This window comes from Panulirus ornatus, chromosome 19, assembly GCF_036320965.1.
Source record: "Panulirus ornatus isolate Po-2019 chromosome 19, ASM3632096v1, whole genome shotgun sequence".
NCBI lineage: Eukaryota > Metazoa > Arthropoda > Malacostraca > Decapoda > Palinuridae > Panulirus > Panulirus ornatus.
The window spans coordinates 45599988-45615497 of record NC_092242.1 but is presented as its reverse complement, the minus strand read 5'-3'; the positions used below and the strand labels follow the sequence as shown (position 1 = coordinate 45615497).

At 47.8% G+C, this 15510-nt stretch overlaps 1 protein-coding gene across 1 annotated transcript in view; it reads right to left on the bottom strand.

Moving 5' to 3' along the window:
• LOC139755482 (uncharacterized) overlaps window positions 1–15510 on the bottom strand; it is a 283256-nt gene that overhangs the window by 76710 nt on the left and 191036 nt on the right. The window contains exons 6-8 of the mRNA XM_071673820.1: window positions 5252–5420; window positions 4923–5060; window positions 3809–3983 (exon numbers count right to left, since the gene is read on the bottom strand). Coding sequence (XP_071529921.1) covers window positions 3809–3983; window positions 4923–5060; window positions 5252–5420 — 482 coding nt within the window. The remainder of the gene's footprint in view (window positions 1–3808; window positions 3984–4922; window positions 5061–5251; window positions 5421–15510) is intronic.

Here is a 15510-nt window from a genome sequence, read left to right as displayed (position 1 = left end):
AGTGAGGCACAGTGCATGGATGTATATGGTGCAGTGAGGTACAGTGCATGGATGTATATAGTGCAGTGAGGCACAGTGCATGGATGTATATGGTACAGTGCACAGATGTTTATGATGCATTGAGGTACAGTGCATGGATGTATATGGTGCAGTGAGGTACAGTGCATGGATATATATGGTGCAGTGAGGTACAGTGCATGGATGTATATGGTGCAGTGGGGTACACTGCATGGATATATATGGTTCAGTGAGGTACAGTGCATGGATGTATATGGTTCAGTGAGGTAAATTTCATGGATGTGTATAGTGCAGTGAGGTACAGTGCACGGATGTATATGGCGCAGTGAGGTACACTGCGTTGATGTATATGGTGCAGTGAGGTACAGTGCACGGATGTATATAGTGCAGTAAGGTACAGTTCATGGATGTACATGGTGCAGTGAGGTACACTGCATGGATATATATGGTGCAGTGAAGTACAGTGCACGGATGTGTATGGTGCAGTGAGGTACAGTGCACGGATGTTTATGATGCAGTGAGGTACAGTGCATGGATGTATATGGTGCAGTGATGTACAGTGCACGGATGTTTATGATGCAGTGAGGTACAGTGCATGGATGTGTATGGTGCAGTGAGGTACATTGCATGGATGTATATGGTGCAGTGAGGTACAATGCATGGATGTATATGGTGCAGTGAGGTACAGTGCAAGGATGTACATGATGTAGTGAGGTACAATGGCTAGATATATGCAATGCAGTGAGGCGAAGTTTATAAATGAATATGGTGTAGTAAGGTATTGTGCATAAATGTATATGGTACAGTGAAACACAACGCATAGTTGTATATGGTGCAGTAAGGTACTGCACTGGTGTGAATGCACTGAACATACAAGTATGTGTATTGCACAATAAGGTACATAACATCAATGTATACAGCACAATAAGGTACAGTGCACAAAATGTGTATGCTACGGTGGGGTACAGTGCATTTATATATATAACAGTGAAATACAGTGCGTAAATGTACACGGCGCAGGGAGGTAGAGTGCATAGTTGTATATGTTGCAGTGAAGTAAAGCGCATATACGTGCATTGTGCAGTGAGATACAGTGTATAGGAATTTCCCTTGCCCTACCCTGGGAGCAGACCATTAGGTAGTAGACTAGTGAGAGTAGCCGCCCAGGGTGGCACGATCGTCCTGGCTGCGGAACGTTAAAGTGGCGCCCAGTACCATCTGTGGCCTCTGCTGGTCTTACTTTCTGTCTCATCCTAACGGGACTACCGGGCTAGTCCTGCCATAACCTACTCATCTTTGCTTCTTTTCTTCACTTACGTGCTCTTGCCACCTCCTGTCTGCTCAAACGTTTTTAATTATAATCATGACAGAGTCCAAGAAATCTATGGCCTCTAATTCCCGTTATCATGGGATGCTAAGATCCTCCTGACTCTACTGCCAATGAGAGGGAAGGCTCTGACAGTAGTAGTACCAGCACCTCCCATGACCTTTCCATCTCTGTTAGATCTCCCTCTTTATTCTCTGTATCAGCAACTGAGGCCTTTTTAGTAACCTCTCCCCAGTTGAACATCATCTGTCTCGCACCTCTCCTAATATCTTACTTCTATTTGAGACACAGTTGTCTAATGATATTCGTTCTCGCCCCTTTTCTGTATCCAACGATAATCTCCACTTTAAAGACGGTGTCTATGCTTATTCCAACATCAACACATCTGTTGCACGCCTCAAGGACCTTGAATACCCAAACATTGGTGTGATGTGGCTCAAGGTCTGTGCTTATTCGTCTGTTCTGTTTCTGTTTAAATACCAAAAATTTTCATTCTGTTTGGAAGCATACGTTGATACATCCCATCCCTAAGAAGGTGACCGCTCTGAACCCTCTAAATATCGTCCTATTGCTTTGACATCTACCGTTTCCAATGCCTTTGAATCCCTCCTCAACTCCCATATCCTTAAACGCCTCGAAAACCAAAATCTCTCTGATCACCAATATGGCTTCCGTTAGGCAAGATCCACTGGTGACATTCTTTCCTGAAAAATTTTGGGTTGTCTTTTGACAGGGTGTGGCATCGGATTCTCTTTTGGCTTTCTTCCGTCACTTTGCTGCTTCATATCTAGCTTTCTCTCTGGCCGATCTATCTTTGGGGTTGTTGATGTATCAGCCTCTCCCTCTTTCTTCATCAGCGGCGGTGTCCTTCAAGGACCTGTCCTGTTCCCTACACTTTTTCTCTTTTTTATCACAATGATTTCTTCTATACCACAAATAACTAAGTGCACTCATGCGCTGACGACTCAACATTGCATTCATCCACATCCTTCATTTCTGTTCCTTCTCTAACCCGATCTGCATCTCGTCTTGACAGAGCTTCCTCAATAAATACACTTTGACGGATATTTCAGTGGGGTAGACAAAATCTAGTTAAGTTTAATGCCCCCAAGACCCAGTTTCTACCCATCTCTCTATCGAAAACTTCTAATAACTCTCGTCTCTCCTTTAACGTTCTGTAATTCCACTTCTCGACTCAATGAACATACTTGGTATTAATGTAACATCTACTCTCTAGTGGAAACCCCACATTACAGACATAATTAAGTCTACCCCTAAGAAACTGGGAATCCTATTTAGACGTCGAAATTTCTTTTCTCCTGAACAGTTGCTCCTTGTATACAAAGAACTGATTCGTCCTTGTATGCATCCTTACTTGAGAGAGTTGAGTCGAAAGCGGTCTCACATAAAATCCCCCAGACTAACTTCAAAACTTGACCCCATGCCCGACGCCGTAATGTTGGACCCGAGAGCTGGCTGTTTGTGTGCCCCTACCTCCAGCTAAAGCAGCAATACTTAGCTAGCCTCTGAATTACTGTGTCAAAACTTTGGAACTCTCTACCTTCTCAGGCCTTTCTCAATAACTATGCCTTGCCGCATATTTCAAAACACAGGATTTTCACTTCTTCCAAGATTCGTAAATAGTTCCCCTCCTCCACTCTCTTTCCTTTTCACAATCGTCTCTATATTTCAGTTAAGGTCCGGCCATGTTGTTGCTTTTTGTCCGTGACTGGAGCCGCCAACATAGAAAAAAAAGATATGGTGTAGTGAAATACGGTGTATAGATATATACAGTACAGTGAGGTACAGTGCATAGATGTATACAGTGCAGTGAGGTACGCTGCGTAGATATATACGGTGCAGTGAGGTATAGTGTATATGCCGCGGTGAGGTACAGTGTATAGATGTATACAGTACACTGAGGTACAGTGCGTGCACATATTCGGTTCAGTAAGTTGTAGTGTGGATACAGTTTGGTTCAGTGAGGTACAGTACGTACGGTCTAGTGGAATACAGCATTCATGACGTTCACAGTGGGTACATTTATACAGGTGAGTGATGTAGAGTGTACCCAGATGAGGTAAACTGAGACGTGGACGAAGTTCCAGTTAGTAAGAGCTTGGCACACAGCTCACAGGGAGTTTGACGCTCCATCCACAGTCATGGAAGAGTTAGTATTGGGAGGGAATCATCTACTCCTCCAGTGTAGATTCAGTAAGCTTGGCTCTAAGTGTAAACATAGAGGCAGGTACGTCTGCCCCTCCTGGAGTGTAAATAAAGATCTCGTGGCTGCAAGCCTAAGAGTCTCAGGTTCTGTAAGTGTAAATTATGTGTGCCGGTGTAAAAACGACAGTGTAGCCGAAGATGGATATATAATGTATGTAAGATTAGGTTCAGGCGTGCGTCATGAGTGTACATGATAACCCAGTTGCTGCAGGCACAGATACAGACATAGTAACATACCCACAAACGTCTTGTTGCGGATGTGTGTGATCAGGTTCTGACCCAGGAAGAGGTAGCGTAGGTTGCCCATCGTCAGGAAGTCCTTGTAGTTGACAATCGTGACCCGGTTGCTGGTCATCTCCAGGAGAGTCAGGTTAGTCAGATCCCGGAACACACCAGTTGGAAGGTTTTCGATCTGTGGATGGTCACCTGTGGTCAGTTGTAGGCAGGGTAGGCTGAGCAGGTCAAAAACTGATCCTGTTGTGATGGTGAGCAACTGAGAGAGATTTATGCTCCGGTTAACTCTGATTGATCACTAGACAGGTTACCATTTTTCTTTAGTGACGAACATGACACGAGTACATACCCAGCCCCAGTCAAAGGCCATCCCGGGTGAAAGAAGAAACAATTAAAGATCAAGAAATTAGAAATGAATCTGGGCTCCGTAAGTGTTTGTAGACCTGACTCTTCAAGGAAGAAAGGTTAATGAAGAGGAAAAGACTAAAGAAGGAAGAGAATTCCACATCTTATCTGTTCGAGGGAAGGAGGAGGCATCATAACAGTTTGGTTCGGCCCAACAAGCACTTCCATCAAAACGGTCCTTCTCTGCGTAGGATATGCTAGCTCAACCGAAGGAAGATCAAAATTACCTGTTAAAGAAAAACCCCAGTGGAATTGTTTTGTTGTACTTGAGAAGGTCGGATTAGGTTACTGCAGGAGAGAGATCTGGCTGCCTAACACTCGTCCATAAGCATTAGCCTTAGTGTTCATTTCAGCTTAGTTCCTTACAACTAAGCTGAGCTGTATGGTTGTGTGTCCAGGTCGAACTACATACCCGTCGAGAAGATCTCGTTCCTTAGAGAGTCAGTTTAGGTCTCTCTCTGAGGAATGAATACTTACACAGTTGTTTCGGAGGTACGTGCGAGGCTTGTAGTTCATTTCTCTGTCTCTGGAAGCTCGATATCTAAAGGTTGAAGACCTGTAGTATCTACATGAAGAGAAAGATTTAGAAGTCAAACAATAGACTGCTCAGAACAAGACTCACTGAAGGACATTGGAATTTCAGGCACCTTTGTCTAGACACAGTGAAAAATAGTGGAGAATTTTGACCCGGATCATCAGGCAGAACACTTACGTAATTTTGATGAAGGTAAAGCTCCTGGAGGTTACGAAGGTTACTGAAGACACCATAAGGAAGGCGAGCGAGCTCATTGCGGGAGAGCATGAGGCGCTTTAGGCTCTTAAGTTTGTAAAACACCAACTGTGGCAGCTCCTGGAGGCAGGAACAACACTTGACACACCTTAATGATAACCTACAACTAGTAATACAACTTCTGAAGCATTTCATAAAATCTTTGTGATTAAGAACGATATAAAATAAAGCAAATTGAATATTCTGTGAAGGGAATAAATAAAAAAAAATACTGCCCAAAAATGTATATTTTGAGCCACAAAATGGCTCACCTTGAGTTTGTTCTCGGAGAGGTCCAGGTCCTCCAGGCTGTCAAGGTCGAAAAAGATGCCCTCATCCAGGCGGACGATGGCGTTGTTGGCCAGGTTCAGTAAGTAAACATAGTGCAGCTTTTTGAAGACCACACCAGGCAAACCCTCCAAGATGTTGAACGACAAGTCTCTGCCAGGACACATAAACTGTGATTACAACGGGGGTAATGTAGCGAGAGATGGAGGGCAGGAAAGTGTACTAATGGAGGAAGGAAGGGGACGTGTAGTACTGGAGGAGGGCAGGAGAGTGTTGTACTGGAGGAGGGCAGGAGAGTGTAGTACTGGAGGAGGGCAGGAGAGTGTAGTACTGGAGGAGGGCAGGAGACTGTAGTACTGGAGGAGGGCAGGAGAGTGTTGTACTGGATAAGGGAAGGAGAGTGTATTACTGGAGGAGGACAGGAGAGTGTAGTACTGGAGGAGGGCAGGAGAGTGTTGTACTGGATAAGGGAAGGAGAGTGTATTACTGGAGGAGGGCAGGGGAGTGTAGTACTGGAGGAGGACAGGAGACTGTAGTACTGGAGGAAGGCAGGTGAGTGTAGTATTGGACAAGGGCAGCACAGTGTAGTATTGGAGGAGGGCAGTAGAGTGTAGTACTGGAAGAGGGCAGTAGAGTGTAGTACTGGAAGAGGGCAGGAGAGTATAGTACTGGAGGAGGGCAGGGGACGTTTACTGATGAAGGAGGGCAGAGTGTGGTACTGGAGGAGGGCAGGAGAGTGTAGAACTGGAGGAGGGCAAGAGAGTGTAGTACTGGATGAGGGCAGGAGAGTGTATTACCGGATGAGGGCAGGTGAGTGTATTACTGGAGGTGGGCAGGAGAGTGTAGTACTAGAGGAGGGCAGGAGAGTGTAGTACTGGAGGAGGGCAGGAGAGTGTAGTACTGGATGAGGGCAGGAGAGTGTATTACTGGAGGAGGGCAGGAGAGTGTATTACTGGATGAGGGCAGGAGAGTGTATTACTGAAGGAGGGCAGGGGAGTGTAGTACTGGATGAGGGCAGGGGACGTTTACTGATGAAGGAGGGCAGAGTGTGGTACTGGAGGAGGGCAGGAGAGTGTAGTACTGGAGGAGGGCAGGAGAGTGTAGTACTGGATGAGGGCAGGAGAGTGTAGTACTTTAGGAGGGCAGGATAGTGTATTACTGGATGAGGGCAGGAGAGTTTATTACTGGAGGAGGGCAGGATAGTGCATTACTGGATGAGGGCAGGAGAGTGTATTACTGGAGGAGGGCAGGGGAGTGTATTACTGGATGAGGGCAGGAGAGTGTATTACTGGAGGAGGGCAGGAGAGTGTATTACTGGAGGAGGGTAGGAGAGTGTTGTACTGGGGGAGGGCAGTACAGTGTAGTACTAATGAAGGGCAGGAGAGTGTAGTACTGATGGAGGGCAGGAGAGTGTTGTACTGGAGGAGGGCAGGGGAGTAGTGTACTGGAGGAGGGCCGGAGAGTATAGTACAGGATGGGGGTAAGATAGAGTAGTACCAAAGGAGGGCAGGGGATATGTAGTATTGGTAGAGGGCAGGAGAGTGTAGTACTGGAGGAGGGCAGGAGATTGTAGCACTTGAGGAGGGCAGGAGAGTGTACTGCTGGAGATGGGGTAAGGAATGTGTAGTACTGGAGGAGGGCAGGAGAGTCCAGCACTGAAGGAGGGCAGAAGAGTGTAGTACTGGAGGAGGGCAGGAGAGTGTAGTACTGGAAGAGGGTAACAGAGTGTAGAAATGAAGGAGCGCAGGGGACGTGTTGTACCGGAAGAGGGCAGGGGACGTGTAGTACTGCAGGGGAGACGCGTGTAGCACTGGAGGACCTGAGAGGACGTATAACAATGGTTTAAGGAAGGAGAGTGTAGTACTGGAGGAGGGCAGGAGAGTGTAGTACTGGAGGAGGGCAGGAGAGTTTAGTACAAGGGAAAGCAAGGGACGTGTAGTACTGGAGGAGGAAAGGGTATTGTAGTACTGGAGGAGAGCAGGAGAATGTAGTACTGGAGGAGGGCAGACTGTCCTGCTGGAGGAAGGAAGGGGGATGTGTAGTACTAGAGGCCGCAAGGAGAGTGTATTACTGGAGGAGGAAAGGGGACGTGTTGTACTGGAGGAGAGCAGGAGAGTGTAGTACTAAAGAAGGTCATGGGACGTTTCGTACATTGGGAGGGCAGGATAGTTTATTACTGGAGGAGAATGAAGTGCTGGAGGAGGGCAGGAAAGTTAAGTACTGGAGGAGGGCAGGGGAGTGTAGTACTGGAGGAGGGTATGAGAGTGTAGTACTGGAGGAGGGCAGGAGAGTGTAGTACTGGAGGAGGGCATGAGAGTGTAGTACTGGAGGAGGGCAGGAGAATGTAGTACTGGAGGATAGCAAGGGTGTGTAGTACTGGAGGAAGCCAGGTGAGTGTAGTACTGGAGGAGGCCAGGACAGTGTAGTACTGGAGGAGGGCAGGGGACGTTTACAGATGAAGGAGGCCAGAGTGTGGTACTGGAGGAGGGCAGGAGAGTGTAGTACTGGAGGAGGGCAGGAGAGTGTAGTACTGAATGAGGGCAGGAGAGTGTAGTACTGGAGGGGGGCAGGAGAGTGTATTACTGGATGAGGGCAGGAGAGTGTATTACTGGAGGTGGACAGGAGAGTGTAGTACTGGAGGAGGGCAGGAGAGTGTATTACTGGAGGAAGGCAGGAGAGTGTAGTACTGGAGGAGGGCAGGAGAGTGTTGTGCTGGATGAGGACAGGAGAGTGTATTACTGGAGGAGGGCAGGAGAGTGTATTACTGGATGAGGGCAGGAGAGTGTAGTACTGGAGGAGGGCAGAAGAGTGTATTACTGGATGAGGGCAGGAGAGTGTATTACTGGAGGAGGGCAGGGCAGTGTAGTACTGGAGGAGGGCAGGAGAGTGTTTTACTGGATGATGGCAGGAGAGTGTATTACTGGAGGAGGGTAGGAGAATGTATTACTGGATGAGGGCAGGAGAGTGTATTACTGGAGGAGGGCAGGGGAGTGTAGTACTGGAGGAGGGCAGGGGACGTTTACTGATGAAGGAGGGCAGAGCGTGGTACTGGAGGAGGGCAGGAAAGTGTAGTACTGGAGGAGGGCAAGAGAGTGTATCACTGGAGGAGGGCAGGAGAGTGCAGTACTGGAGGAGGGCAGGAGAGTGTATTACTGGAGGAGGGCAGGAGAGTGTATTACTGGAGGAGGGCATGAGAGTGTATTACTGGATGAGGGCAGGAGAGTGTAGTACTTGAGGAGTGCAGGAGAGTGTAGTACTGGAGGAGGGCATGAGAGTGTAGTACTGGAGGAGGGCATGAGAGTGTAGTACTGGAGGGCATGAGAGTGTAGTACTGGAGGAGGGCAGGAGAGTGTAGTACTGGATGAGGGCAGGAGAGTGTAGTACTGGGGGAGGGCAAGAGAGTGTAGTAGTGCAGGAGGGCAGGGGAGTGTAGTACTGGAGGAGGGCAGGAGAGTGTAGTACTGGAGGAGGGCAGGAGTGTGTAGTACTGGAGGATGGCATAAGAGTGTCGTACTGGACGAGGGCAGGAGAGTGTATTACTGGAGGAGGGCAGGGGAGTGTAGTACTGGATGAAGGCAGGAGAGTGTAGTACTGGAGGAGGGCAGGAGAGTGTAGTACTGAAAGAAAAGAGGAAAGTGTAGTACTGGAAGAGGGCAGGAGAGTGTCGTACTGGAGGGTGGCAGGAGAGTGTAGTACTGGAGGAGGGAAGGAGAGTGTAGCACTGAAGGAGGGCATGAGAGTGAAGTACTGGAAGAGGAGAGGAAAGTGTTGGACTGGAGGAGGGTAGGAGAGTTTAGTACTGGAGAAGGGCATGAGAGTGTAGTACTGGAGGAGGGCAGGAGAGTATAGTACTGGAGGAGGTTAGGAGAGTTTAGTACTATATGAGGGCAGGGGACGTATAGTACTGGAGGAGGGTAGGAGAGTGTAGTAATGGAGGAGGGCAGGTGACGTGTAGTACTGGAGGAGGGCAGGAGAGTGTAGTACTGGAGGAGGGCAGGAGACGTGTAGTGCTGGAGGAGGGAAGAAGAGTATAGTATTGTAGGAGGGCAGGAGAGTGTAGTACTGGAGAAGGGCATGGGGTTTGTAGAACTGAGGGAGGGTGGGAGAGGGAAGCACTGGAGGAGGGCATGATAGTTTAGTACTGGAGGAGTGTTGGGGACGTGTACTACTGTAGGAGGGCAGAGTGTAGTACTGGAAAAGCGCAGGAGAGTGTGCTACTGGAGAAGGGCAGGAGAGTGTATTACTGGAGGAGGGCAGGGCACTTGTAGCACTGCCGGAGGGCAGGAGAGTGTAGTACAGGAGGAGGGCTGGAGAGTGTAGTGATGGAGGAAGGCAGGAGAGTGTAGTATAGGAGGGGGCTGGAGAGTGTAGTACGGGGGAAAGCAAGGGAGTTGTAGTACTGGAGGAGGAAAGGATAGTGCAATACTTGAGGAGTGCAGGGAGTGTAGCACTGGAGGGGGCGGAGGAGAGAAGTACTGGAGGAGGGCAAAAGAGTGTAGTACTGGAGGAGGGCAGGAGAGTGTAGTACTGGAGGAGGGCAGGAGAGTGTATTACTGGAGGAGGACGGGAGAGTGTAGTACTGGAGGAGGTCAGGGGAGTGTAGTACTGGAGGAGGGTAGGAGAGTGTAGTACTTGAGGAGGGCAGGAGAGTGTAGCACTGGAGGAGGGCATGAGAGTGTAGTACTGGAGGAGGGCAGGAGAGTGTAGTACTTGAGGAGGGCAGGAGAGTGTAGCACTGGAGGAGGGCATGAGAGTGTAGTACTGGAGGAGGGCAGGAGAGTGTTTTACTGGAGGAGGGCAGGAGAGTGTAGTACTGGAGGAGAGCAGGAGAGTGTAGTACTGGAGGACGGCAGCAGAGTGTAGCATTGAAGGAGGGCATGAGAGTGTAGCACTTGAGGAGGGCAGGAGAGTGTAGTACTCGAGGAGGGCAGGAGAGTGTAGTACAGGAGGAGGGCAGGAGAGTGTAGTACTGGAGGAGGGCAGGGGAGTGTAGTACTGGTGGAGGGCAGGAGAGTGTAGTACTGGAGGAGGTCAGGAGAGTGTAGTACTGGAGGAGGGCAGGAGAGTCTAGTACTGAAGGAGGGCAGAAGAGTGTAGTACTGGAGGAGGACTGGGGACATGTAGTACTGGAGGACGTTAGAAGCGTGTATTACTGGAGGAATGCACTTGACGTGTGGTACTGGATTAGGGCAGGAAAGTGTAGTACTGGAGGAGGGCAGAAGAATGTAGTACTGGAGGAGGGCAGGAGAGGGTAGTACTGAATGAGGGCAGGAGAGTGTAGCACTTGAGGAGGGCAGGAGAGTGTAGTACTGGAGGAGGCATGAGAGTGTATTACTGGAAGAGGGCAGAGGAGTGTAGTACTGGAGGAGGGCAGGAGAGTGTAGTACTGGAGGAGGGCAGGAGAGTGTATTACTGGAGGAGTGCAGGAGAGTGTATTACTGGATGAGGGCAGGAGAGTGCATTACTGGATGAGGGTAGGAGAGTGTATTGCTGGAGGAGGGCAGGGGTGTGTAGTACTGGCGGAGGGCAGGAGAGTGTAGTACTGGAGGAGGGAATGAAAGTGTAGTACTAATGGAGGACATGAGAGTGTAGTACTAGAGGAGGGCAGGAGAGTGTAATACTGCAGGAGGGCAGGAGAGTGTAGTACTGCAGGAGTGCAGGGGAGTGTAGTACTGGAGGACGGCAGGAGAGTGTAGTACAGGAGGAGGGCAGGAGTGTGTAGTACTGGAGAAGGGCAGGAGAGTGAAGTACTGGGAGAGGAGAGGAGAGTGTTGTACTGGAGGAGGATAGGAGAGTGTAGTACTGGAGAAGGGCATGAGAGTTTAGTACTGGAGGAGGGCAGGAGACGTGTAGTACTGGAGGAGGGTAGGAGAGTGTAGTACTGGAGGAGGGCAGGAGACGTGTAGTACTGGAGGAGGGCATGAGAGTGTATTACTGGAGGAGGGCAGGGCACTTGTAGCACTGCCGGAGGGCAGGAGAGTGTAGCACTGGAAGAGGGCAGGAGAGTGTAGTACTGGAGGAAGGCAAGATAGTGTAGCATTGAAGGAGGGCAGGAGAGTGTAGTACTGGAGGAGGTCAGGAGAGTGTCGTATTGGAGGAGGGCAGGAGATTGTAGCACTTGAGGAGGGCAGGAGAGTGTACTGCTGGAGATTGGTTAAGGAATGTGTAGTACTGGAGGAGGGCAGGAGAGTCCAGTACTGAAGGAGGGCAGAAGAGTGTAGTACTGGAGGAGGGCAGGAGAGTGTAGTACTGGAAGAGGGTAACAGAGTGTAGAAATGAAGGAGCGCAGGGGACGTGTTGTACCGGAAGAGGGCAGGGGACGTGTAGTACTGCAGGGGAGACGCGTGTAGCACTGGAGGACCTGAGAGGACGTATAACAATGGTTTAAGGAAGGAGAGTGTAGTACTGGAGGAGGGCAGGAGAGTGTAGTACTGGAGGAGGGCAGGAGAGTGTAGTACGAGGGAAAGCGAGGGACGTGTAGTACTGGAGGAGGGAAGGGTATTGTAGTACTGGAGGAGAGCAGGAGAATGTAGTACTGGAGGAGGGCAGACTGTCCTGCTGGAGGAAGGAAGGGGGATGTGTAGTACTAGAGGCCGCCAGGAGAGTGTATTACTGGAGGAGGAAAGGGGACGTGTTATACTGGAGGAGAGCAGGAGAGTGTAGTACTAAAGAAGGTCATGGGAGTTTCGTACATTGGGAGGGCAGGATAGTTTATTACTGGAGGAGAATGAAGTGCTGGAGGAGGGCAGGATAGTTAAGTACTGGAGGAGGGCAGGGGAGTGTATAGTACAGGAGTATAGTACAGGATGTATAGTACAGGAGTATAGTACAGGATGGGGGTAAGATAGAGTAGTACCAAAGGAGGGCAGGGGATATGTAGTATTGGTGGAGGGCAGGAGAGTGTAGTACTGGAGGAGGGCAGGAGAGTGTAGTATTGGAGGAGGGTAAGAGAGTGTAGAAATGAAGGAGCGCAGGTTATTGTAATACTGGAGGAGGGCAGGAGTGTTTAATGCTTTAGGAGGGCAGGGGACTTGTAGAATTGGAGGTGGCTAGGAGAGTGTATTCCTGAGATATAGTAAATCGCACAGGATTTTTGAGATTTTAAATCTTACATAATCTGATAGTGAACTGTACGTGATCTGAGAGATTGTGAATAGTACATGGCCTGAAAAATACTAAATCAGCTATGATCTCATAGATAATGAATCATATTTGATCGGAGAGATAGTGAATCATCCATGATCTGAGAGATAGAGAATCGTATATGTTCTGATAGATACTGAATCATATATGATATGAGAGATAGTGAATCATAAATGATCTGAGAGATGGTAAATTATCCATGATCTGGTAGTGAATCATGCATGATCTGAGAGACAGTGAATCATCAATGATCTGAGATATAGTGAATCGTACAGGATCGGAGAGATTGTGAATCATACATAATCTGAGAGAGAGTGAAAAATACATGATCTGAGAAATAGTGATTCATACGTGATCTGAGAGATAGCGAATCATAAATGATCTTAGAGATGGGGAATCGTACATGATCTGAGAGATTTTGAATCATACATGATCTGGGGGATAGTGAATCATACATGATGTAAGAGATAGTAAGTCATCCATGATCTGAGAGAGAGTGAATCAAACATGATCTGAGAGATAGTGAATCATCTATGGTCCGAGAGATAGTGAATCGTTCAAGATCTAAGAGATTATGAATCATATATAATCTTAAGGTAATTCATACATGATCTGAGAGACAGTAAATCATCCATGATCTGAGAGATAGTGAATCGTACATGACTTGATAGACGGTGAATCATACATGACCTGAGAGATAGTGAATCATACATTATCTGAAGTAAGATTATTAGTGAAAGAGAAGAGAGAGGCATTTGGACGATTTTTGCAGGGAAATAATGCAAATGACTGGGAGATGTATAAAAGAAAGAGGCAGGAGGTCAAGAGAAAGGTGCAAGAGGTGAAAAAGAGGGCAAATGAGAGTTGGGGTGAGAGAGTATCATTAAATTTTAGGGAGAATAAAAAGATGACTTGGAAGGAGGTAAATAAAGTGCGTAAGACAAGGGAACAAATGGGAACTTCAGTGAAGGGAGCTAATGGGGAGGTGATAACGAGTAGTGGTGATGTGAGGAGATGGAGTGAGGAATTTGAAGGTTTGTTGAATGAAATAGATGATAGAGTGGCAGATATAGGATGTTTTGGTCGAGTCGGTGTGCAAAGTGAGAGGGTTAGGGATAATGATTTGGTAAACAGAGAAGAGGTAGTAAAAGCTTTGCAGAAGATAAAAGCCGGCAAGGCAGCTGGTTTGGATGGTATTGCAGTGGAATTTATCAAGGAAGGGGATGACTGTATTGTTGACTGGTTGGTGAGGTTATTTAGAGTTTGTGTGGCTCATGGAGGGTGCCTGAGGATTGACGGAATGCTTGCACAGTGCCATTGTACAAAGGCAAAGGGGATAAAGGTGAGTGCGCAAATTACAGAGGTATAAGTTTGTTGAGTATTCCTGGGAAATTATATGGGAGGGTATTGATTGAGAGGGTGAAGGCGTGTACAGAGCATCAGATTGGGGAAGAGCAGTGTGGTTTCAGAAGTGGTAGAGGATGTGTGGATCAGGTGTTTGCTTTGAAGAATGTATGTGAGAAACACTTAGAAAAGCAAATGGATTTGTATGCAGCATTTATGGATCTGGAGAAGGCATATGATAGAGTTGATAGAGATGCTCTGTGGAAGGTATTAAGAATACATGGTGTGGGAGGCAAGTTGTTAGAAGCAGTGAAAAGTTTTTATCGAGGATGTAAGGCATGTGTACGTGTAGGAAGAGAGGAAAGTGATTGGTTCTCGGTGAATGTTGGTTTGCGGCAGGGATGTGTGATGTCTCCATGGATGTTTCATTTGTTTATGGAAGGGGTTTTTAGGGAGGTGAACGCAGGAGTTTTGGAAAGAGGGGCAAGTATGCAGTCTGTTGCGGATGAGAGAGCTTGGGAAGTGAGTCAGTTGTTGTTCGCTGATGATACAGCCCTGGTGGCTGATTCGGATGAGAAACTGCAGAAGCTGGTGACTGAGTTTGGTAAAGTGTGTGAAAGAAGAAAGCTGAGAGTAAATGTGAATAAGAGCAAGGTTATTAGGTACAGTAGAGTTGAGGGAGAAGTCAATTGGGAGGTAAGTTTGAATGGAGAAAAACTGGAGTAAGTGAAGTGCTTTAGATATCTGGGAGTGGATTTGGCAGCGGATGGAGCTATGGAAGCGGAAGAATATCATAGGGTGGGGGAGGAGGCGAAAGTTCTGGGAGCGTTGAAGAATGTGTGGAAGTCGAGAACATTATCTCGGAAAGCAAAAATGGGTATGTTTAAAGGAATAGTGGTTCCAACAATGTTATATGGTTGTGAGGCGTGGGCTATAGATAGAGTTGTGCGGAGGAGGGTGGATGTGCTGGAAATGAGATGTTTGAGGACAATATGTGGTGTGAGGTGGTTTGATCGAGTAAGTAATAATGGGGTAAGATAGAAGTGTGGTAATAAATAGAGTGTGATTGAGAGAGCAGAAGAGGGTGTTTTGAAATGGTTTGGTCACATTGAGAGAATGAGTGAGGAAAGATTGACCAAGAGGATATATGTGTCGGAGGTGGAGGGAACGAGGAGAAGTGGAAGACCAAATTGGAGGTGGAAAGATGGAGTGAAAAAGATTTTGAGTGATCGGGGCCTGAACATGCAGGAGTTTGAAAGGTGTGCAAGGAATAGAGTGAATTGGAACGATGTGGTATACCGGGGTCGACGTGCCATCAATGGATTGAACCAGGGCATGAGAAACGTCTGGGGTAAACCATGGAAAGTTCTGTGGGGCCTGGATGTGGAAAGGGAGCTGTGGTTTCGGGCATTATTACATGAGAGCTGGAGACTGAGTGTGAACGAATGTGGCCTTTGTTGTCTTTTCCTAGCGCTACCTCGCGCACATGCGGGGGGAGGGGGTTGTTATTTCATGTGTGGCTTGATAGCGATGGGAATGAATAAAAGCAGACAGTATGAATTATGTAAATGCGTATATATGTATATGTCTCTGTGTGTGTATATATATGTATACGTTGAGATGTATAGGTATGTATATGTGCATGTGTGGACGTGTATGTATATACATGTATGTGTGGGTGGGTTGGGCCATTCTTTCGTCTGCTGCCTTGCGCTACCTCGCTAACGCGGGAGAGTGACAAAGCAAAATAAATAAA